Source organism: Dermacentor albipictus, chromosome 6 (genome assembly GCF_038994185.2).
Source record: "Dermacentor albipictus isolate Rhodes 1998 colony chromosome 6, USDA_Dalb.pri_finalv2, whole genome shotgun sequence".
NCBI classification, from domain to species: domain Eukaryota; kingdom Metazoa; phylum Arthropoda; class Arachnida; order Ixodida; family Ixodidae; genus Dermacentor; species Dermacentor albipictus.
In genome coordinates, this window is record NC_091826.1 from 58951949 (window position 1) to 58974766 (window position 22818).

The following is a 22818-nucleotide window of genomic DNA, read 5'->3' on the forward strand; positions in this document are numbered from 1 at the left end:
TTAAACCGAACGCTTAAGCGGTATTTGTACAAGTTGTGGATCTTCGGCACACTACTTTGCAGAAAGAGATCCGCGCTCGGTGAGCCCCAGGGGACATTGTGGACATGACGAAGGAACTTCATCTGCAAAATGTAGATGCGCTGAAGACAGCTAATTGTGGCTGTGCCCCATACTAAATGGCAATAGCTTAAATAGGAGCAAAAAAGTGAATAGTAGAGGAGTAATTTTACTTGCCTTGGAGTAATTTTACTATGCTTTATGCTTTCAGTAATATCAGTAATAATCACGAGACAACGCCTATACTTTGTACACTGTTTGCGATTAGATGAAGTGATGGCTGATTTCGCTATTTATTTTTCGCGGTCATGGCACACAATCTGCAAGATCGAACTCAGAAGTGGGCGGGCTGATTGCTGGCGTGTTATTGCGCAATTACGCTGTGCCCGGAGGACGTCACTATGCGAAATCCGGTGCGACATGTCGCTTGTCGCTCTCGTTCGAAATTTGCGTGTAGTAGTTGAGCCTTAAAGCGGACGCGCTTGGCATGCAGATGAGATTAAGATGGTTGCTTCATGTAGTCCTTGCTATCGTTGAGTTTGAGTGTTAATTGTTTTGTGGGTACAAGTTCAGCTAATGAAGAGATGGTTTCTGCGACTGTGGTAGCTGTGCCACCTCTTGTTCTTGAACGTCACCACAATGCGACTTCTGATAGAGGTACTGGAGCCGCAGACTACGAAAGCGGGCCTCGAAACGTGGTGTTCTACCCGAGTCGACCAGGAAGGTCGCAGCCAGGTCTGCTACTCCAATGACCGACCTTGCATCGCCTGCAGCTATCGTACTGCAACAACCAAGAGAGCCACCCAACTTCCACGGAGCTCCGTCCGACAACTCGGAAACTTTGCTCAAGCCTATTGAAAGGGTCTCAGCCTACAACAGCTGGTACTCCGAGGATAGCTGCTCCGTGTGTCCGACTTGGAAGACGTCGAGAGTGCCTGGTTCGAGATTCGGGTGTTTACATTAGCGACGCGGGACGTTTTTCGAAGCAAATTCCTGTGGACCGTCACAAAAACCGTCCAGAATGAAAGGGCTAAAGCCCTGCTAGAAGTCTCTGTACAGCTAGCGAACGAGAACATCGCCATTTTCACGGAAGAGATGACTCGGCTGTTTTGCCAGGTAGACCCCAGAATTCCGAAAGAGAAGAAGGAAAAGCCCGATAGTTCAGCTGCGTGCGTCTCAAGAACCAACAAAGGATGGACAGACGACACTACAACCTTCGACGACGCCACGTTGAATTCCAGCCCGGCGACCATGTTTGGGTTGTGCCCCGATATCCCGACGCACTCTGAGTGGAAAGCTTATTCGACGTTATTCCATACCATACACGATCATTCGCCATATTGGTGCACTGGACTATCAGGTCGTGCTGGATGGCAAGCCGAATGGCATACCACAGTCTTCGTGCTGTCGACATTAAATCACGAATATGCCGCCACAGGCATGCCGCCGCCGTCCTTGCGTCGTCATGAGGAGGTCGCTATCACGCTTCCGCTGTCAACGTGCTTTCGTTGTCAAGGCGTCGTCTTCATACAAGCTTCGTCACACACTCGTCGTCTCGCCATTGACGTCCTACACTCGTCGTCATCGCTTTGTCCTCATGTCGCAGTTGTGCCGTCGCAGTTTTTAGGTTGTTTTCATAGAGTCGTCGTCATGCATCCGTCCTCAAACCGTCGTCATGCCGTTGAGGTCGTGCCATATTCTCCATTCCCACCTCGTCATAGCTTAGTGGTCACGCTATTTTCGTCGCATAATTGTCCTCATGTCACCTTCGCCAAGCTGTATTCGTTACACATTTGTCAAATTTAGGAATCGTCATCTCAGTGTCGTAATGCCATCATTGTCAGGTGGGCCCGGCTGCTGTGCTTCAACACAGCACGCTAATCCGCTGATGTTCTACATGCAGGTGTCACTTCCCACGATGATCCACGTTCTGTTCCCTGCCCTGGCTATGGTTTTTCTAGACGCACCCCAACCGCATCCTGCCTGGCATGTCGACTACGACACAACTGTTTTCTACCACCCAATGAATGCCAGCATCACTTCCAGACCGTTGACACCGTCCGTGTGTCCGTCAGCGCCACTTAGTAAATCATACAGTCTTTTCACGAAGCGTTCAAGTAATTAGCTTCTACTGCAGCTGCCGGGCCCACATTGCTGCCTTTCCTTTGTTGTTAAGTGTTGTGATGTTATTCGCTCTTTATTGTTGCTGGCGGGTGACATCGAAACTAACCCTGGACCTGATAGTCAAGCCGTACTAAAGGAACTTAAGAGCCTCTCCGCAGGTCAATCGCAACTGATCACCGAGATTCAAGGCCTCAAGTCTCAGTTAGTAGCAACTGACAAAGCAATATCCGATCTGAGCGTGCGCATGACGAACTTGGAGACCCACTACCAAAACCTAATCCCCTTGCGTTCTGATACAGAAAGCGTGAAGAGTGATGTTGCCCGTGCAGCACACACAATTCAGAGGCTGGAAGCGCATCTTTATGATGCCGAGAAGCATTCTCGGCGCAGCAATCTATTTTTTTGTGGTATTGATGAATCTTCAAGGTCAGAGTCGTTCGCGGAATCGGAGCACATAATCATTGACCACTGTCGCAAACATATGAGCATCACTCTTGACCCAAAAGAAATCGAGCGCGCGCCCCGCTGGGGCAATCGTGCACCTAATCGTAACCGCCCCATAATAGTGAAGTTCACTTTTCATAAAACAAAAGATCTTGTTTTCTCTAATGGCCTTAAATTTAAAGGAACAAACTTCAGCGTTGGCGAGGATATTACGCGTCCTGTTCAATTGGCCCGCAGACACCTTCTTTCATTCGCAAAAAGCAGATCAGCACCTTACTCCCTGCGCTTTAAAACTCTGTTTATGGGTAATAAGCGCTATGTTTTCGATGAGCGCTCACAGAGTGTGAAAGAATTGCAATAGCAGCCAACTCGACGCGGCAAACGCCCTACGGTATCGACACGAGCTAACCTGTACCTTTCCGTAATCTTTGCCAACGCACGCAGCTTCCTTCCTAAACGCGATATTCTGTCTAACCTCGTGTTGTCGTCTAACAGTAATTTGCTGATAATAACTGAAACCTGGCTCACTGATGATATTACCGATACTGAGGTTCTTGCTGACTTGCCGAATTTCTGCCTTTTCCGGAAAGACCGCGAAATCTCACGAGGTGGTGGTGTGCTAATCGCCGCGCATCACCATTTATCGTGCACGCTTGCAACCATTGAGACTGACTTGGAAATAATATGGCTAATCTGCCGCGCTTCACCACAGACTGTTCTCTTGGGCGTTTGTTACAGACCACCACATAACACTCCTGATTTTTCGCATAAACTTAGTAACATCTTGAGCAAACTTAGGGAAAAACACCCTAACGCAGAAATCCTGCTTTCCGATGACTTTAATTTTCCGCAGATCAACTGGACTAACAATAGTGCTTTAATCATAGGCAATGAAGCATCTAAAGAATTTGTTAATGTGTGTCTTAATTTCAGTCTAACTCAACTTGTGCTAGAGCCAACGTGGGTTACAAAAGACACATCTAATGTACTCGACCTAATACTAAGCAGCCATCGTGACAGTCTATCATCCATAACTTACCTCCGTGAGGTAAGTGATCATAAAGTAATCCATGCCACCTTCAACTTTCAACCCATGTGACAACCAAAATCTAACAAAACTATATGCCTATAAGATAAAGGGAACTACGAAGCTATTAATTACGAGTTAGGTGACTTCTTTTCTACTTTTGAGACATTATTCCATATGCGCTCGCCTCAAGAAAACTGGACACTATTTAAAAATAAAATTAATGAACTCGTAAACAAACATATACCAAGAATAACTATGCACACTAATCAAAATAGGCCATGGTTCACCAGAGCTTTAAAGAAGCTTGAAAACCAAAAGAAACGTCGCTTCCGGCTAGCCACGCATCTTGGAAGCACCGAGGCTTGGTCAAAATACTACACGGCAGAGAACGCCTACCTGAGTACCCTTCGCACTGTTAAAAAATCTTTTTATAAGTCGACCTGCCCAAGCTACTTACTCAATATCCTCGGCAGTTCTGGCACATTTTAAATCCCCAAGAAGCTCGTACCATCAGCGTGACGAATGCAGCAAGCGACACCGCCACGGACGCCGAGTGCGCTGATATATTCAAGACAGCATTTTTTTTCCGTGTTTACAAAAGAAACTACCACTCCAAACTCTCCATAACCTACTAACATAACATCACATATGCCACCCATTGTATTTTGGGTAGATGGTATACTATCAATCATTGAAAAATAAAAATTATGTACTTCTTCCGGTGTAGACGAAATTAACTCAAAGATCCTAATGAATACTAAGCATATATCCGCGGCATGTTTCACTCTCTTGTTCACGCAATCATTGTATACAGGTACTTTACCGGATGATTGGAAAGTGCGAAAGGTCGTTCCAGTATTCAAAGCAGGTAACAAAGACTCCCCCTTAAACTACAGCCCCATTTCATTAACTAGTGTTCCTTGCAAAATCATGGAACATGTCATATACTCGCATACCATGAACTTTTTAGACTCGGAAAACTTCTTTCATCCTTCACAACATGGTTTTCGTAAAGGGCTTTCATGTGAAACACAATTAGCTATCTTCCTTAATGATCCCCACGTTAATCTTGATAACAACGTTCAAACCGATGCAATCTTTCTAGACTACTCTAAAGCTTTGGACACAGTGCCTCATAACCGCTTGCTAATAAAATTATCTAGATTGAACTCGGATCCTCTTGTAGTACAATGGATAAAAGAATTCCTTACTAATCGTTCCCAGTTCGTCTTTGTCGATAACGTCTCCTCCGAACCCCTACCTGTCACTTCAGGTGTCCCTCAAAGCTCAGTCTTAGGACCGCGTCTTTTCCTGATATACATTAACGATCTTCCGCAGCATGTATCTTGTCCTATTCCTATGTTGACTGATGACTGTGTGATTTATCGTGCTGTGACTAACATCTCTGACGAAGCATCTCTCCAGAATGACCTTAATAACGTGCGGGACTGGTGCAACCGTTGGCCAATGGCCTTGAACCCTAACAAGTGCAAATTTATTTCAATTTCCCGCCGTCGTAATTCTTATCTGTCTAACACAATTTCAAACGTCCCACTAGAATCAGCTCTAACCTATAAGTACTTAGGCGTAACCCTGTCCCACGACCTTTCGTGGAATGCGCATGCTACTAACGTAATCTCGTCAGCAAACAAGTCCCTTGGGTTCATGAGGCGTCATCTTCGTCATGCTCCACAGCACGTCAAACTACTTGCATACAAATCATTTGCCAGGCCACGACTGGAATATGCCGCCGCCATCTGGAACCCTCATCAAACATATATCATCAATCCACTGGAGTCGGTTCAGAATCTTGCGACTAGATTCATCCATTCTTCATATTCATATAACATCAGCATTTCACACCTAAAGGCACAATCTAGCTTGGCATCTCTTGCTTTTCGTCGTCGCATCGCCACGCTCTCTCTTTATCACAAATTTTTTTACAGCTCACTAAGCCGCCAGCCTTACGTCACGCCATCATCTTCACGCATGTCACAGCGCACCAGCCAACAACTCCAAGTTTCTCGTCCTCGAACACGAACTGTCACTTTTCAATCATCATTTTTTCCTCAAGCTTCCAAGGACTGGAACGACCTACCCATTAATGTCGCTGCCATCACATGTCATTCACAATTTCTAGAAACTGTTGAAACTTGTATTTCAATGTAACACCTGCCTTTACTTATGTTCACATGTTAACCACCCCTTATGTAACATCCCGAATGGGGTCTTTGGGGTAATAAAATAAAATGAAATGAAATGAAATTGTCATACCGTCTTCATCCTTACATCATTGCAATTTCTTTTCATCATTTCATCAAGATCTTTGCGTCAGCGTAATACAATCGTCGTCATGCCACCATGCTCATGGGCTACATTGGCAAACGAGGGCTAGAGCAAAGAAGGACGATACAGGCGTATTTCGGCATATGTCGGATGCAACAGAAGTCACAGAATGACCACTATATACGTTAATCGACGTGACTTCAGAAATACGGTGTGTCACTACGCTCGTATGCTAATCGCTTTAGACAGATTTAGTTTAGCGCTTGCAACAGAACGTAAAAGCATTAGGTACGTAAATAAAAGCGTCATCCTCACTGCGCACGCTCGGAACGCTATTGAGTTTCTGCGGTTTACGTACGCTATGATACCGTACGTTATTTGGTGAGTTTAACGTCGGTATTGTTTACGGATGCTAAGAAATAGCGTTGTCGAACATGGCGGCACCCATGGCTCCCGCTTCAGCGTGAATTCTCGGGATGGCCGCGCTGTCACTTGCGTCGATCACCAGTAACTATTGTAGCGAGCTTCAAAACTAACCAGAATGGTTTGTTATGAGCGCATAGCGCGTCCATTTTCTGAGATCGCTCGGCGATTCTGGCTCCCGTAGTCCTAACGAGACGCGTCCACATAGCAACAGTAGGATGGATGCTAATGGATCGTGTTGGCTTGGATACGTTTGGCACGAGGTGGAAGACGGTGCCCTGTTTTATAATGTTTTGTTTACGTTTGTTTTTCCGTAAGGTAAACTAAAAGACATGAAAGGACACGCACTGGAACGTCCCGCAAAGGTGCTTACGTTCAACGTACGTAAGGCGACAAACGCTATTCTAACGCTGTCTATTATCGTCGGCAGCGATCGTGAGATGAGTTCTACTGTTTTTTAATGTGGAGCTGTTAGAACCTGGCTGGGTATCTCTTGACGTTCGCAGCGTCGTCGAGCTGGGTGAAAGAGAGCTGAGAGAGAGTGAAAGCGGAGTATAATAATAGCATCGCGCAGCATAGTGACGTGACGAAGATTGGTGGAGCGTGGCGGGAGAGAAGGAGCGGCACGGCGGGAAGACATGTGGTGTGACGTCACTACTCTCTAATAAAAACTCGTGCGCTCGCTTCTGCAGATTTCGAGAAGCTGTCAGGTAGTACACTGCGCCTAAGCTAGCATGCATCAGAGCTAAGGCGCGGTGGTTGCCGCCACGTCGCGTCGGTACAGCGTCTGGCACACGGCAACGACGCATATGGCGTCTCAACAAATCGCTTCTGTTGCGGCGGGTGCCTCAAATGGCGCGACGTCCCAACCGAAACCCTCCATAGAGGAAGGCAGCACGGATTTTTCAGAAGCCTTAACCTCCGCCAGCTCTGCTCGTCGCTGGTGTTTGCGATAGCAGAGCGACGCGTAATTTTCAAAACCTTTTTCATTTCCTGCTGCTACACTTCCCCTTCGTATTTTCTTATTGCACTATGTAAGGAAACGCAGACAGAGGAAAACGTTGACTAACGATTGATGCGCGAAATTCGTTCTTGTTTTCCTGTATCCGTGTTTCTGCACATAGCGTAAGAAAATACGAAGCGTCATGGCCCAGCTCCTTTTATCATTTTTATGCATTTTCTAATCGAAATGTGGTTGAGAATAAGGCTTACTCGTTGGAGGACTCGGAGTACTTGGACTTTGACTTTGGGTTGGAGGATTAGACTTCATTGTCGTAGTAGAGGTTGGCAAAGGGGTGACCGCTGGGACTGATTGGATAAAGATGCGCATTAGAAGCGAGAATTGGTAAAGTCATAATAATGGCCGGATAAGACCGTATTGTCATGTAGGACGAAAGCTTTAGCATGAACTACTGCGATGACCTATAATGTTTCCCACATATCGACCGAAGTTTATGTAACGGCTTTCGGGTGGTCTCGGTATAATATAGTAAAGCATGGTTTGATTCAGTGGTCCTCAGGTATTACTTTCTCGAATCAGACAACCATCAAATTACGAGGAGCACAACTACTTTGTAATTTCGAATGTGAGCATTCCCCGTAGTTAAACGTTGTATTATTATCACGGAGGCGGCCATGCACACCAGAATAAATAAGGTATCGCGTGAAAAATACGACTGAGCTACGTTGCATGCAGGCAGCATGTGCACCCTCGTAAACGTATACGTACATACATATAGGGGCCCGTATACGTAAGCAAGCGCCCACGAATAAGGGGAACACTGATTAATGAATCGTTGATAAAAGGTATTCCTCAGAAAACTCCCTCGATGCACTTCACTACGGCGTATTCTTTTATTCCCTTTGCTCCAAGTCGAAAATTAAAATATGGCAATTTTATGCAAAATACGTTACGTTAACAAACACTCGAATAGCTCGCGTTAGGCCTGAGCGAAATGTGAAACAAAAATCGCTTTACTTACTACGTGTAGGCGCGGCTGACAGAAACGAGGGACAAAGATTTGATGCGAAAATGGCTCGATTGAAATGAAGAAGTTTGAGAAAGACACCAAACGGTTGTCAATTCAGGTACATATATGCACTATTCTACATGCAACAAAATGCTAGCTTCCAATTTTTTTCATGCTAAATCGTAAAGCCTAAATAATGGAACTCTAATGCAACATTGGTTGAGACTAACATCAGTTGCACTTCACTCTGACGTATTCGTTCATTCCTTTTCCTCCAAGTTGAAAATTAAAATATGATACCTTTATGTAAAATACGTTGGGTTAACAAACAATCGCATAGCTCGCATTTGGCCTGAACGCAATGCAAAATAAAAGTCCCTTTACTTACGTGGATGTGTGCCTGACAGAAAAGAGGGGCAAAGGTTTGATGCGCAAATGGCTCGTTTGAAATAAAGAAGTTTGACACAGACACCAAACACTTGTCACTTCACGTACACAAATACGCTATTCTACAGACACAAGCATGCTAGGTTCCAATTTTCTTCGTGCTTAATTGTAAAACCTTAGTAATGGAGCGCAAATGCAACATCGGTTAAGACTATGCACGTCTACATGCATGCCAAGCAGGTTGGCATGCTGCGAGACGTGCTAATATACAGAAGAGGGCTTAACGTGTGTGTGTCTGTGAGAAAGGATGTGAGTGTAGATAAAGCAGAGAAAACGCGAATGGGAAGCAGAATATGAAAAGTAGCCACTCGTGAAGGCGTGGCTAAACACTCACCAATATTTGACGTACGTACTCTTGTAAGATTCCGTTTTGTAAGTGATGAACCACCGGCTGCTGAGTGGAGCAATTCATCGTGGCGGTAGGCAGCGTGGACAGGTACCGTGTGGCCAGCATTATAGCCTACTCGAACGTCAGTGCACTTTTTTTGCAGCCGGAGAAAAGAATACCTTTATGAGAAATTGAGTTCCTTTAGTTTTACCTGTGGCCTTGGAAAAAGTTGGTGAAAGTGAGCTGTTATTTATAACTTGACGCTGCCCACAGGCGAGAAAAGACACGACAGTGTATGACATCCTGACATGATCGCACAAACACAACATAGTATCGCGTGAACATGGTGTGGTGCCCAACATTATTGAGATGCACAGAACAAGCTATCATTGTTACGGAGAAGAAAAAAAAGTTTTCTTTCAGAAAAAAAAACAGTCATACAACAGTAATGCGAATGAAATTGCTTTCGGAGGCGGAAAATAAAACACTTCTACAGATTTCTCAGGTCATAACAAAACTGAATTTGAGGCATTCAGCGAGTCTCGGAATGAGTTTAGGAAGTCTTTATATCATCAAAAGGAGCAGTCGCTGAATTACAATTCGAAGCTTCATGTTAAGTGTCTCGTCAGCTGCCAGCGACATTTTCCACTAAATGTTCTGCCACCAGTCCTTCCGCATGTTCATTCGGACAAAATAGCACATGAGCTGTGGATTATCGCTGAGACTACAATGTATCCGGATTAGCACAAGACTAAAATATCTTGAAATAAAATAAGCTCGGCCATACGCGACGTTCGCGCACGTAACTTTAAAACACGGTTTGAGATTTTTATTTGCCACTACACAACTGAGTGTGACTGCACCGTGGGCTGACGTTTAAAAGGCTTCGACATAACGCAGCTACTTGAGCAACAGACGAAATGAAAGAGAAAAATACGTTAATGTTGGAAAGGAGGAAAGGTTAGCATGACGACCGTGCTTCCGAATTGCTACTCCGCACTATGTGGAAAGGGGAAAATAGAAAACGTAAGAGAAGAGGTAGATGATTGTAAGGAGGGAAGAGGACGAAACAAGTACATGAAAATACAATTTGTACAGAGCTATGACTGCTGGCCGCCGCAAGAATTCTCTTACTATGCAGTGGTGTGCACAGCCGTGCCTGATTGTACGGTAAGGTTGACTTACCTTTGCAAGATGAACGCTAATATCCGCTAGGGTCCACACGCTCACTTGTTATTACACTGGCTGCTCCTACCACAATCGCTTATGTCGTGGTTCTGGTCGAGCGATGGTGCTCAGAAAATGCCATGACCAGCGTAGTGAGCACCCGCACAAGGAGCACGTAAGGACACGATTTGTATCAGTAGTTCATAGCGCGGTGTCATTGGCCACAGTGTCCTTAAAATTTCACCGCATTTGTCATCCAACAGTTGACAACCAAATGCTATCGTGCCAATACTGGCGACGATTCTATAACGGTTCAATATCGATGCAGTAGCAATTCCATATTTCCTGTATATCACTGTACTTTTACGTGTTTTTGTTTGTGGACTACGATGTCAGAACTGGTAGGTCAGTTGTACCATGACCAAGAAAACTTGCTTCCTGTCAGGCAGGATGCAAGTGAGCGTCACTGACATTCCACACTTAGCAGGAAGACAGGGGGCCCTAGAGGCCACTGCGTAATGCTTGGCAACGTCTGCAACAACTCCTCCCGCTGAGCATCAAGACGAAGATGGTCGCTGATAGCACGTTCGGTCGTGGAAAATCACCATGGGCCCAACGAAGCACCGGTGAAAGTGTCACAAGGAATCCTCTGTGATGTAACAAGAACGGTGGTTACCAAAAAGGTACCCACTGTACTTCTCGTGAGTGCTTCATATTAAAATGTTCATTTACCACTGTTGCTCCTGTTGATTATGATAGCGATATATTGTGGGAAATGATGCCTAATTCAGCTACCTTGAGAGAGCACGCGAAGAATCGTCAAGATAGAGGGAGTGGGAACTGAAAGTGGATAGAGAAAGAGAGAGACTGGGGGCAACTAGACTCCAGCATGTGCAGAAGCCGACAGGTGGCCGTCTTGAGCAAGCAGGCAAGCGTTGTAGCAGGCGCTCACAAGCTACCTACCTACAAACAACAAGCTACCTTAGCGGCAGCAACCTTATATTATACTAGACATTGGCTACGGTGCCTACTCACCTGCAGGTACCCGGACCGCCGAGTGGATAGTGACAATGCTCGCAAGACGCTCCCAGCGTACGGTCTTTCCAGGAGAGGTCGTTCCACGCTCCTGCGCTTAGGGACTGGCTGCACCTAGACGGCAGCCCGACTGTAGGCCAAGGGTCCTGCCACGTCACCTGCCTGCAAGGAGTGATGAGACCCTGAGGCTCTGGTTTCCTGGCGCAACGACGTTCGACAGTCACCACCACCTACAAACGCCAGTGTTTTCCAACGGCCACAAAGACTCAATGGCATGGTATGGCATGGTATTCCTTATGCGATGGCGCGCATGCACTATGGGGGATTGGCCAAGATTTGGATGAAATTCTGCTATTTTTATTAAATACTAAAATTGGTAAAGCGAACTGGAGGATATGAACGAAAATAAAATGTTGAGCAATTCAAGACAATCTCTTTGTAGCAATTATAGATTCCTCCACGGTTGAGCAAATATCCCTGTGGCACTTTCCAAGAGAGGAGGCTCCTAGAGAAAGGATATTCATAGTTGAAAAGCTTAAACCAAGCTGTGTAAATCTTGATTCTAGAATATTTTTCCTAAAGAAGTAAATTAGCTGCAGAATAAATTAGCTAAACAAAAATTAGCTACTGCTGGGTTCAAAAGGTCTTGAATAATTTTATATCTCCTGAATCTAGTAACCGTTAGGTAAGCTATTGTAGGAAGTAATGGTAATACAGGACCACTGAGGGCCGCTCTCGCAAGATTGTCAGCTATGTCGTTAATGACTAATCCTTCATGTCCATGCACACAAAGCAATCTAATTAAATTTATGTGGGCAGGCACTAGAAAATGAAATGCACGTAAAAGGTCAGGGACAACATTTGCTGTGAGCGAGCAACATAAGGATAAAGAATCTGTTATTATTACTACCGCCGGTATTGACGAATTTAGTTTGCGTGAGGCTAGAATTACAGCAAGAAATTCAGCCAAAAATACGGAAAACAAATACGGAATCCAGACCGCAAATGACCAGTCTAGTGCAGGAGAGAAAGTGCCAATTCCAGCTTTTTCTTCACACCGTGAGGCGTCTGTCGCAATGACCGTACTTATAGATCAACTCAATAAATGGTCCTGTAATAGGCCGTTTAATATTTATAAGAGAGAAGGTTTGCATTATTTGGATAGATGTAGTCATATATAATTTGTAGGTTCTGTCGTATATCACGAATAGTCGATACTTCCCAGAGACGTACATTTAAGGGATTGATCAATGTTTGTACGAAGACCACCTGTGGTGTATGAAAACGATGCCAGTGTACTCCGAAGAAAAGTGCAGGCTGGGAAATGAATATGTATTCCAATGTTGTAATAGGGGATTCACACTATTTTAAGACTGTTTGCACCGTCAGTAAACGAAATCTACACAATATTGAAGGCAACCTGACTTCTTGGTATAGTATGCTATTGGCAAGACATTTCGGTAATCCGCAACACAGTCGTAGGGCTTCCCGCTCAAGCAGAACAAGGGTACGTAATGTATAAGCTGGAGTACCAGAAAATAAAACACATCCAAATTTTAAAATGGGGGGCACATGCATTTTTTATATCATTAAAAATGGATCTCTCCGCATTTCGTACTGACTGTTGCACAGCTTACGTAGCATACCAACTATCGTACTCCTTTTTTATCTATCTGGTCAATATGGCCGAGCCAGCTGAGGGAACCGTCCTAAACTACACCTAAATATTTCGGCGACTCCACTTGAGGTAGAGTTTCGAGGAATTTGGATATCGATATGTTAAAGGGAGTGTTAAGAGGGAAAACCAATATCGAGCATTTTATAACGTTGAGTGAAAGGCGAATTTTGTTTAACCAGGTTTCTGTGGCGTTGACGTAGTTCTGTAGTCGATAATATAGAGTGTGAATATCACTGTCTGATGCAAAGAAAGCAATGTCATCCACTTATACGTATGTTTGCACATTTTGATGAACAGGATTGGAACACATCAGAATTTTAAATATTAATGGTGAAGGGACAGCTCCTTGAGGAACACCTCGTGATTGATTATAGATACTCGAGGAAATGCCTCTTAGGCAGCAGTAAAATGTTCTACCATTTAAAGATTCACCAATCACGCTTGAAAACTAATTTTTAATCTCCTAGATTTCGCAATATATCTAATAAAATTAAGTGTTCTACACTGTCGTAGGCTTTGCAAATGTCTTATGTCACAAGAGCACCTATTTGCCTCTGTCACCGTGATAATTTTATTCTACTATCTAAGTCCGCGTGAGCGTGCCAAATTGAACGTTATGGTCGGAATCCAATTTGGCAGGGGCCAAGCAAGTCTTTGCTGTGTGTAAATTTAGTCATACGGGCATATAGAATTTTCAATTATTTTGTTCAAATTTGAAGTTAGCGCAATTGGCCTAATGTTATCGATTGTATATCTTTAACCATGACATTTAAGAATAGGGATGATTCTAGCAATTTTCCACGCAGACGGAATCTGTGAGAACCGAATTGAGTAATTTACAATAGCTAAAAGATCATCAGAAGCTTCCTTAACTAAAATTTTGACCATAGTAGATGTTACTCCTACCACGCCGGGATCTGAATCTGGAAGTCGCTCCGCGATTTCAGCAAATTCTAACATGGTGATTGCTGTAAAATCATCTGATGCGCTTCGTAAGCGGGAACAACTTGACAAGAAAGAAGAAAATCTAATTTCTAATCCCTTCGCGATTTCTTCTAGTGATTGTTTCATTTCATCGCTACCTAAGAGTTCAAAGTCAATATTAATTTGACGCGGAAGAACATCTCTACCGAGGATAAAACGGAACAATGCACGCTTTTTTTATTGTTAGACAAGAAATCAAAATGGTTACAGTCGAATTCATCTTTGGCTGTAGAAACCGTATGTTTAAAGACAGCTCGAAAAATTTTATAGTCACTCGAATTTTAGGAACTCTGGTTATGCAATAATTTTTTCCAAGCAGCTTTTCTCTTTCTGTAGTCTCGAGTGCATTCTTCATTACACCAAGGGCTGTAAGAATTTCTTTTATTAAATCTAATTGCAAATTGAGCCTTCTTTTTGAGAACTTTCCAAAGCGGAACAGATAATCATGGTTTTTGTTCTGTAGGCGCATCAAACAGAAAGATGAAAGAACAATTCATAAGGATTTTTTAAAAATGTTGTAATTTATGAAAGTTCGAACCTGGTCACTCATAAATGTTACAGGACGTGCAACGTCAAATACTATTGGAAGGTGATTACTGCTTCACGAACAATAAATAGTCGACCAAGAAGTTACGGAGAGACTCGGGCCACAGAATTTAAGATCTAGTGAAGAGTAAGATCGATCTCTCACAAACGTAATACATCCGGAGTTTACACACGTTAGTCGATTGTCCAACGACCAGTTCCACAATCGGGTGCCGCACAAATATGTTCTTAAACCCCATTAGATATGGTGAGAATTAAAATCACCTGTGATTCAATTAATTCACTTCACAAGAGTTAATAACACTATCCAGTGTTCTAGTGTCCTGTACGCCAGATGGAAAATATGCATTAGGTACGGCAAAGGGACAACATCCCGGGAGAACCAGCTCTATCACTAGGATTTCATACTCTGGACTAGAAAGTTGAAATGAAATTTTAGCCTTATGGCAAATTTTAGATGAGATAAATGTAATTAATCCGCCCCCTGTTGCAGGATGATCTAATCGAAATTATCTGCAGAGTTTCTTTGAAAAGATTTCTCAGGATTTAGCCACGTTTCTTGTAACATAATAAATCAGGATTAAGTTGAGAAGTTAGAGAAGTTATATCTACTGAAGTAGAATATAAAGAGCGGCAGTTCCACTGAAGCACTTTTAGTGATCCTATGTTTTGGAAAGTGCCGCATTGGAAACTGCCTTCTGTAGAATGTTTTCCTTTAGCACAGCACTGGACTGACTTTTCTTAGCTTTTGAGTGAGGACCATTGGAGGAGTTTTCATTAATTGAACACATGGTTCTTTTATATGCTCGAGCATTTTGTTCCACCTGTTTAATCTCCAAGTCTGTATTAATCATATTAAAAGTTGTTGGGCCCACGGAAGAGGTAGTTGAAAATTAAATATGATTATTGCAATCATTGGAATCTTATCTTGTATGGTTAGTTCTGTGCTCAGGATCAACTGTTTGCGTTGTTACAGGAGCTGGGCAGGTAGTTTCCATCAAATGAAATAAATGACTAGAAACGGCTTGTTAGATAGATTCACGTAGGCTCATTGGCAACCTTTCCATAGCTTTTGTAACTGCCTTTTCCACAGCGGGCTCTATAGCTACAGTAAGTGACAGATCCGTGGTAAGATTGTCTGCCTGTTATCCCCGCATAGCCAGGTGCCCTATCTTTCACAATGTTTATGGCCTTCATCCTAGAGCAGCGTCGACGATAAATTATTTCAATCACCTGTAATTCTTGAGCCTTTAGAGAACAGTTTGAATAATTGGCTGGATGATTTCCATCACAGAGACAGTATCGCTCTTCCTGGGCACTTCAATAACTTCGAGCGTGTTCTTCCCCACATGCGCAACAACGTTGTCTTCATTTACACTCTGCCATACTATGCCGTATCGCCAGAAATTACGACATTGAATCGGACGCACCGCCAGGGGTTCAACTCTGAACACAAGGGGCCACACCTTTAGCTCTGATGGGCAGGAAGTTCCAGCAAAAGTTGCGATCGGCAATTTTGTTGGGACTCGCTTATTGCCTACCACTCGATTGCATCGGTAAACAGCAATTACTCCAGTCCCATACAATCTCTCTAGTGTTTCAGCGGGAGAAAGATCAGCATCGACACCTCTGACTATTCCCTTATTGCAGGCGAGGTGAGCAGGGATGAAGGCACTCACCAGTATTGATGCGAATGATGAACACTTTAGCAAATCCGCGACGCAGGACTCGTCTGGCGATCGACACACGATACCTCCGCGGCCGAACGGCCTCACTTCCGTGATGATCTGGTATGAAGAGGTAGCAGCATGAAGAGATTTGTGGATCGCCGGGGGGTTGGTCAGACGTATCAAGCCTCCATTTGAAGGAACCAGAGCCGCCGGGATGCTGCTCACACCACTGCGGATGAACAAATATAGAGGTAATTCATCCGTTGGAATAGAGGCCCCCCATGGGAAAAACCCCTACCGGGCGAGTTCATCGACATCAGCCTAGGATGAAGCTGGCGTTAGAATCAGTGAGAGCTCAACAAATAAGATTAGTAAAGCCTAATATCACCCAAAACCTGGCCAAGTGACAGAAGCCGCAGGGAACGCTGTCGCTCGGAAATCCACCACGACAAGTCGGAGCCGCCTCAGAGGAGCTGCTGCGGCTGTTGTGGTTGTTGTTGTCCTAAGTGGCCGTGGCACATACGCACAGTGGGGGTTCGGCCAAGAATTGGGTGGTTAAATTAGGTGCATAAAAATGATAACAAGGGAGTTAACAATTTGAGCGTTGGAGTTTAAAAGTAAACGTTTTGTGCTCAGAGAAAAAAGGAAATAATCAGAAGAAAACCGGGTATGAAATAATAATAATAATTAATAGTAGATAAGAAATAAAAAGCTGTGGTTGGGAGGGAGAACGACCAATCTAACATGGAAATCGACTGGCTTCAATGAGGCAATTTTGGATTGCCGACCGAGCGTTTCCAATAAGGGAGGCTCCAAAAGATAGGATCACAGGCACTGATAAAGTTAGAGCAATAGAGCGGAGCGGGATTTTAAGTAGTCGTCCACGTCCCAATTCCTCTTTCTAGAACTGACGCAGCACGGAAGCTCCACCTACTTGCTCGGCAGTGCACCGCGTCGCAATGGAATGAGCCACATTTAAGAAACACGCGACTGTACTCACTTGATCCCACACAAACTCTTCAAGCGCCATCACAGCTTCGCCGTAGAGACGCCACGCTTTTATATCGACTTTGGTTGGGCGTTGCCTTTACTAAAGCCTATGCATTCCGCATGGGGATGACCGACAGCCCAACCTGTGACCACAATGCGGCTTTGAAGAATCAATTGGCCATATCTTGTGTGCCTGCCCGCAGTACAGTTCCGAGAGGCCATGCCTTCGCCACGAACTTGACCAACTGGATGACCAACCGCTATCCGAAAAAATACTTCTACAACATCGAAAGGACCTACCGTCACAGAAGACGGCCGTACAAGCGCTGTTGCGCTTTTTACGATCTACCGGCCTGTGTGAACGACTTTAACTGGAACGCCTTTTCCTCTGCATTTCGCATTTTCCTCTGCCATCGTTTTCCTCTGCCATCTTTCTAACCCCTATCCCCCATCCCCAGTGCAGGGTAGCAAACCGGGGACTCATATCTGGTTAACCTCCCTGCCTTTCCTTTTCATTCTCTCTCTCTCTCTTATGTAGTCGTTTTCTTATAAGACAACAAGAAATGGTCTATTGTCTCCGCTTCGCCACGGAATGAGCATAATGGTGAGGGGACCATACCAGACTTGTGGAGGTCGAACTTCAATGCAGGTATACGGCAGCGCAGCTTCGTGATCTTGCAAGGGTGTAGGAGATGTCCGTAGTCCACTGAGTTAGTAATTGCGGCACCTGATACTGTCTGTATGACACTCCGGCGCAATCTAGTAGCAGTAACATAAGCTGTCAAAGGGCAGCAAAGAAGAATCGGGCCACTTATCGATGCCTCGGCTAGAGAGTCTGCAATTTCGTTTATGATTAGTCCTTTATGGCCAGGCACCCAAATCAAGCGCACGCTTGTCAGGCAACCAGGTACCAATGAATGAAATGTCCTAATCACGCGAGAATCACTAGAAGCAGTAAGGGATGAGCACAATGATAACGAATCAGTGACTGTCATGGCTGACATAATTGATGGTCCTAATTTGCGTAATGCCAGTACTACGGTCATGAATTCGGCTCAAAAGATCGGTATGAAATCTGGCAGCCGAAGAGAAAATGTCCAATCGAGAATCAGGGAAAATATTCCTCCACCTGACGTTTCCTCACATTGTGAAGCATCTGCAGCAATTACAACGTTTGTTTGAAGGTTTTTCAGATGATCTTGTAATATACCGTCTAGAATACGGTGTGGAAGTAATTTTGCATAATTAGGAAAAATGTCATCAAATTGAATATCCCTTGCAACAGCTCTGTCGGGAATAGGAAGTACATCGCATATGCGCACGCCCAAAGAGTCAAGTAATTTTTGCACGAAAAAAATTTGTGGAGTATGTCATCATCATCATCAGCCTGGTCAGGGCAAAGACTGCAGGGCAAAGGCCTCTCCCATACTTCTCCACCAACCCCGGTCATGTACTAATTGTGGCCATGCCGTGCCTGCAAACTTGTTAATCTCATCCGCCCATCTAACTTTCTGCCGCCCTCTGCTGCGCTTCCCTTCCTTTGGAATCCGTTCTGTAACCCTTAATGACCATCGGTTATCTTCCCTCCTCATTACATGTCCTGCCCATGCCCATTTCTTTTTCTTGATTTCAACTAAGATGTCATTAACTCGCGTTTGTTCCCTCACCCGATCTGCTCTTCTCTTATCCCTTAACGTTACACCTATCATTCTTCTTTCCATAGCTCGTTGTGCCGTCCTCAATTTGAGTAGAACCCTTTTCGTAAACCTCCAGGCTTCTGCCCCGTAGGTGAGTACTGGTAAGACACAGCTATTATATACTTTTCTCTTGAGGGATAATGGCAACCTGCTGTTCATGATCTGAGAATGCCTGCTGATCGCACCCCAGCCCATTCTTATTCTTCTGATTATTTCTGTCTCATGATCCGGATCCGCCGCTACTACCTGCCCTAAGTAGATGTATTCGCTTACGACTTCCAGTGCCTCGCTGCCTATTGTAAATTGCTGTTCTCTTCCGAGACTTTTAAGCATTACTTTAGTTTTCAGCACATTAATTTTTAGACCCACTCTTCTGCTTTGCCTCTCCAGGTCACTGAGCATGCATTGCAATTGGTCCCCTGAGTTACTAAGCAAGGCAATGTCATCAGCGAATCGCAAGTTACTAAGGTATTCTCCATTAAGTTTTATCCCCAATTCTTCATAATCCAGGTCTCTGAATACCTCCTGGAAACACGCTGTGAATAGCATTGGAGATATCGTATCTCCCTGCCTGACGCCTTTATTGGGATTTTGTTGCTTGCTTTATGGAGGACTACGGTGGCTGTGGAGCCGCTATGGATATCTTTCAGTATTTTTACATACGGCTCGTCTACACCCTGATTGTGTAATGCCTCCATGACTGCTGAGGTTTCGACAGAATCAAACGCTTTCTCGTAACCAATGAAAGCTATATATAAGGGTTGGTTATATTCTGCACATTTTTATATCACCTGATTGACAGTGTGAATATGGTCTATTGTCGAGTAGGCTTTACGGAATCCTGCCTGGTCTTTTGGTTGACAGAAGTCTAAGGTGTTCCTGATTCTATTTGCGATTACCTTAGTAAATACTTTTGCGAGAACCTTAGTAAACACTAAGGCCCACTTCCTGAGTTAAAGCCGAATGGTCTGTAGCTTGATCTGGAATTCCTCTAATTTCCTTCTTACCGCTAACTCATTAATCAGCTTCTTCTGTACCAGTTTCTTACGTTCCCTCCTCAGGTCTAGGCTAATTCGAGTTCTTACCATCGTGCGGTCACTGCAGCGCACCTTGCCGAGCACGTCCACATCCTGTATGATCCCAGGGTTAGCGCAGAGTATGAAGTCTATTTCATTTCTAGTCTCGTCGTTCGGGCTCCTCCTCGTCCACTTTCGGCTATCCCGCTTGCTGAAAATGGTATTCATTATCCTCATATTATTCTGTTCCGCAAACTCTACTAATAACTCTCCCCTGCTATTCCTAGTGCCTATGCCATATTCCCCCACTGCCTTATCTCCAGCCTGCTTCTTACCTACCTTGGCATTAAAGTAGCCCATTAGTACGGTGTATTTAGTCTTAGCTTTCGTTTTAGTTTTTGTTTTATGGTGTTTTAGTTGAGTTTTTAGTTTTCGGAGTAAGATGACACCGAAAAACAATGCAGGTTGTGTAATAAAAATTGTTTCGTGATGACGCAGCGGTGATTCATAAATCCTTAAGAACGTCTGCACCGTCAAAAGCCGGTACCTGAACGAAAGTGGAGGAACACGGGATTCTAGATAAGGAATTGAATTCGCATCAAATTTAGGAAGACCTAAACACAAACGTAATGCTTCTATTTCTATGAGGATTAGAGGACGGGACATGTAGGCTGGAGCTCCAGAGAAGAGCACACAACCAAATCCGAATACAGGGCGAGCGTACATACGATATATCATTAGGAGTGTATCTCTTCTCAGTCCTATTCGACGACTGCTCAGCCTACGCAATATGCTAATTGCACGGATACCTTTCCCAGTCTTATGATCTATGTGTGAGCGCCAGTTGAGAGAGGCGTTATAAATAATTCCGAGGTATTTAGCAGATTTCACCTCTGGTATGTCTTGGAGGTGGTAAGACAATGAAATGTGCTCTACGTCACGTATCGGAAAACGAGAACAGCACATTTGCTGGCATTGAGTGTGAAGTGACTAACATCTAACTACCTCTCCAAAGCATAAAGGTACGTTTGCAGTCGTTGGTTTAGCGTGTGGATGGCGTTTGCAGATGCGAAAAACGCAATATCATCTGCATAAATATAAGTAGTTGTGTCTTGATTACAAGGTAGTGTGCTCATGAGAAAATTAAAGGCACCGGGGAAAGAACTGAGCCTTGCGGTACGCCTCGCGTTTGTTTGTGTTTAGAAAAAGAAACGCCGCTTCCGTAGCAATAGAATTCTCTTTCACCTAAGAATGACTGAATGCACGCTAGTATAATATACCCAGGAACACCACAGGAAGTTAACCGATTGATCAATACAGTGTGCTCCACAGTTTCGTATGCTTTAGCGATATCGAGCGTCACTAAGGCAGCGTATTGCTTATGACGTCGAGCGAGTTGTATTAGGCTTTCTAAGTCGACGTGGGCATGCCAGATGGAGCAGCCAGCCCTGAAACCAATCTGACAGGGACAAAGAATGGAATTATCATTATTAAATTGCATGATACGACGGTGAAGAAGCCTGTCAATGAATTTTACTACGTTTGATGTAAGTGCAATGGGCCTAATGTTCTTCAATACATACCTTCCTTCTTGTTTCTTAAGCATCAATATTACTTTGGCGAGATTCCAGTGCAACGGAATCCAAGCATATTTAATTGAATAATTCACCAGGTCTAAAAGAACCTTAGGCGATTCGTGCAACAATATTTTTAACATTGCATTTGTGACACCATCAGGACCAGGGGCTGAATTCGGTAAACATAGTGCAGTCTCCTTTAGTTCAGCTAAGGAAACTGGAGTGAAGCCATCCCAAGCATCTAATTTAGAACGAATAGCCTGAAGCCTGGCCGTAAATACATATTCTAAGCCTTCGGCAATCTCTTCTACGTAGGCGCTCAGTTCCTGCGGGTCAAAACAATTGAGTCTAATGTTAAGGTTGTTGGTAGCACCTTCCTAGCTCGAAGGAATGCAAATAATGCACGCTTATTTTTTAACTAGATAGATAATCGTAATGCCTAATATCGTACTCCTCTTTGGCTTGATTAACAGTACGCTTAGGTACACCAGCGTGAAACTGATAATTTTTCCAATTTGCCGTGCACTGATTGTGCAGAAGCATTTTCCAAGCGGCCTTTCTTCTTCTATAGTCCCGCATACACTCATTATTCCACCAAGGACAAGCGGCGCCTTTAGCCGAAGAGATGACAAATTCAGCTTGCTCCCGGGAGTCTCCTAGAATTGAGCAAATGATTGAAGCGATTTCCTTATCATTGGCATTGGCATGTTTTGAAACGGCTGAACGCAAGAAAGTCTTAAATTTCGTATGGTCCACAAATATGCATGCCGGGTATTCTAAAGATGTTATTGGACAATTGATTTCAAATGACACAGGAAGATGGTCACTGTTGCTTGCTGAGTCAACCGCTACTCACGACAAAACCTTGATGCCAGCGCTACAAGATGTCAAATCTAACACTGAACGAAAGGGTCCTCTAGCAAACGTTACTTGCCCGGTGTTCTGACATGAAAGGTGACTATCAATAGTCCACTCTCAAAGCCGCTTACCACACAAATCTGTTTTTAGCCCGCAGGACACGTGATGCGAATTAAAGTCCTCTACAAACAAAATTTCTTTTTTACAGGCAGCCACAGCCCTATCAAGTTGACGTGTACTTTGCACAGCGGTGGGGAAATAAGCATTAACAATTGAAAAAAAGGATGGTAGCCTGGGAAACGAAAATCTATGGCCAAAATTTCGCTGTCGCAGTCCATGACTTGAGAAGAAATTTTCGCCTTTTGACAAAGTTTAGTAGAAACAAGTATCATTAATCATCCACCTCGCGAGTCTCGATCTAATCGGACACACCAAAAACCTGTTAAATGAAAATTTTTCTCTGGTGAAAGCCACGTTTCTTGAAGAAGTAA

The 22818-nt window shown here is 44.1% G+C and overlaps 1 protein-coding gene across 6 annotated transcripts in view; it reads right to left on the bottom strand.

Annotated features, from left to right (window-relative positions):
- Window positions 1-22818, bottom strand: part of LOC135896123 (uncharacterized) — a 64270-nt gene that overhangs the window by 39779 nt on the left and 1673 nt on the right. For 3 of the 6 annotated variants that reach the window (XM_065424472.2, XM_065424469.2, XM_065424468.2), the window contains exons 3-4: window positions 16199-16418; window positions 7577-11473 (exon numbers count right to left, since the gene is read on the bottom strand). In XM_065424472.2, the coding sequence (XP_065280544.1) occupies window positions 7577-7694 (118 nt within the window). In that variant the 5' untranslated portion in view covers window positions 7695-11473; window positions 16199-16418. The remainder of the gene's footprint in view (window positions 1-7576; window positions 11474-16198; window positions 16419-22818) is intronic. The other 3 variants (XM_070540598.1, XM_065424470.2, XM_070540600.1) reach the window with 3 other exon arrangements.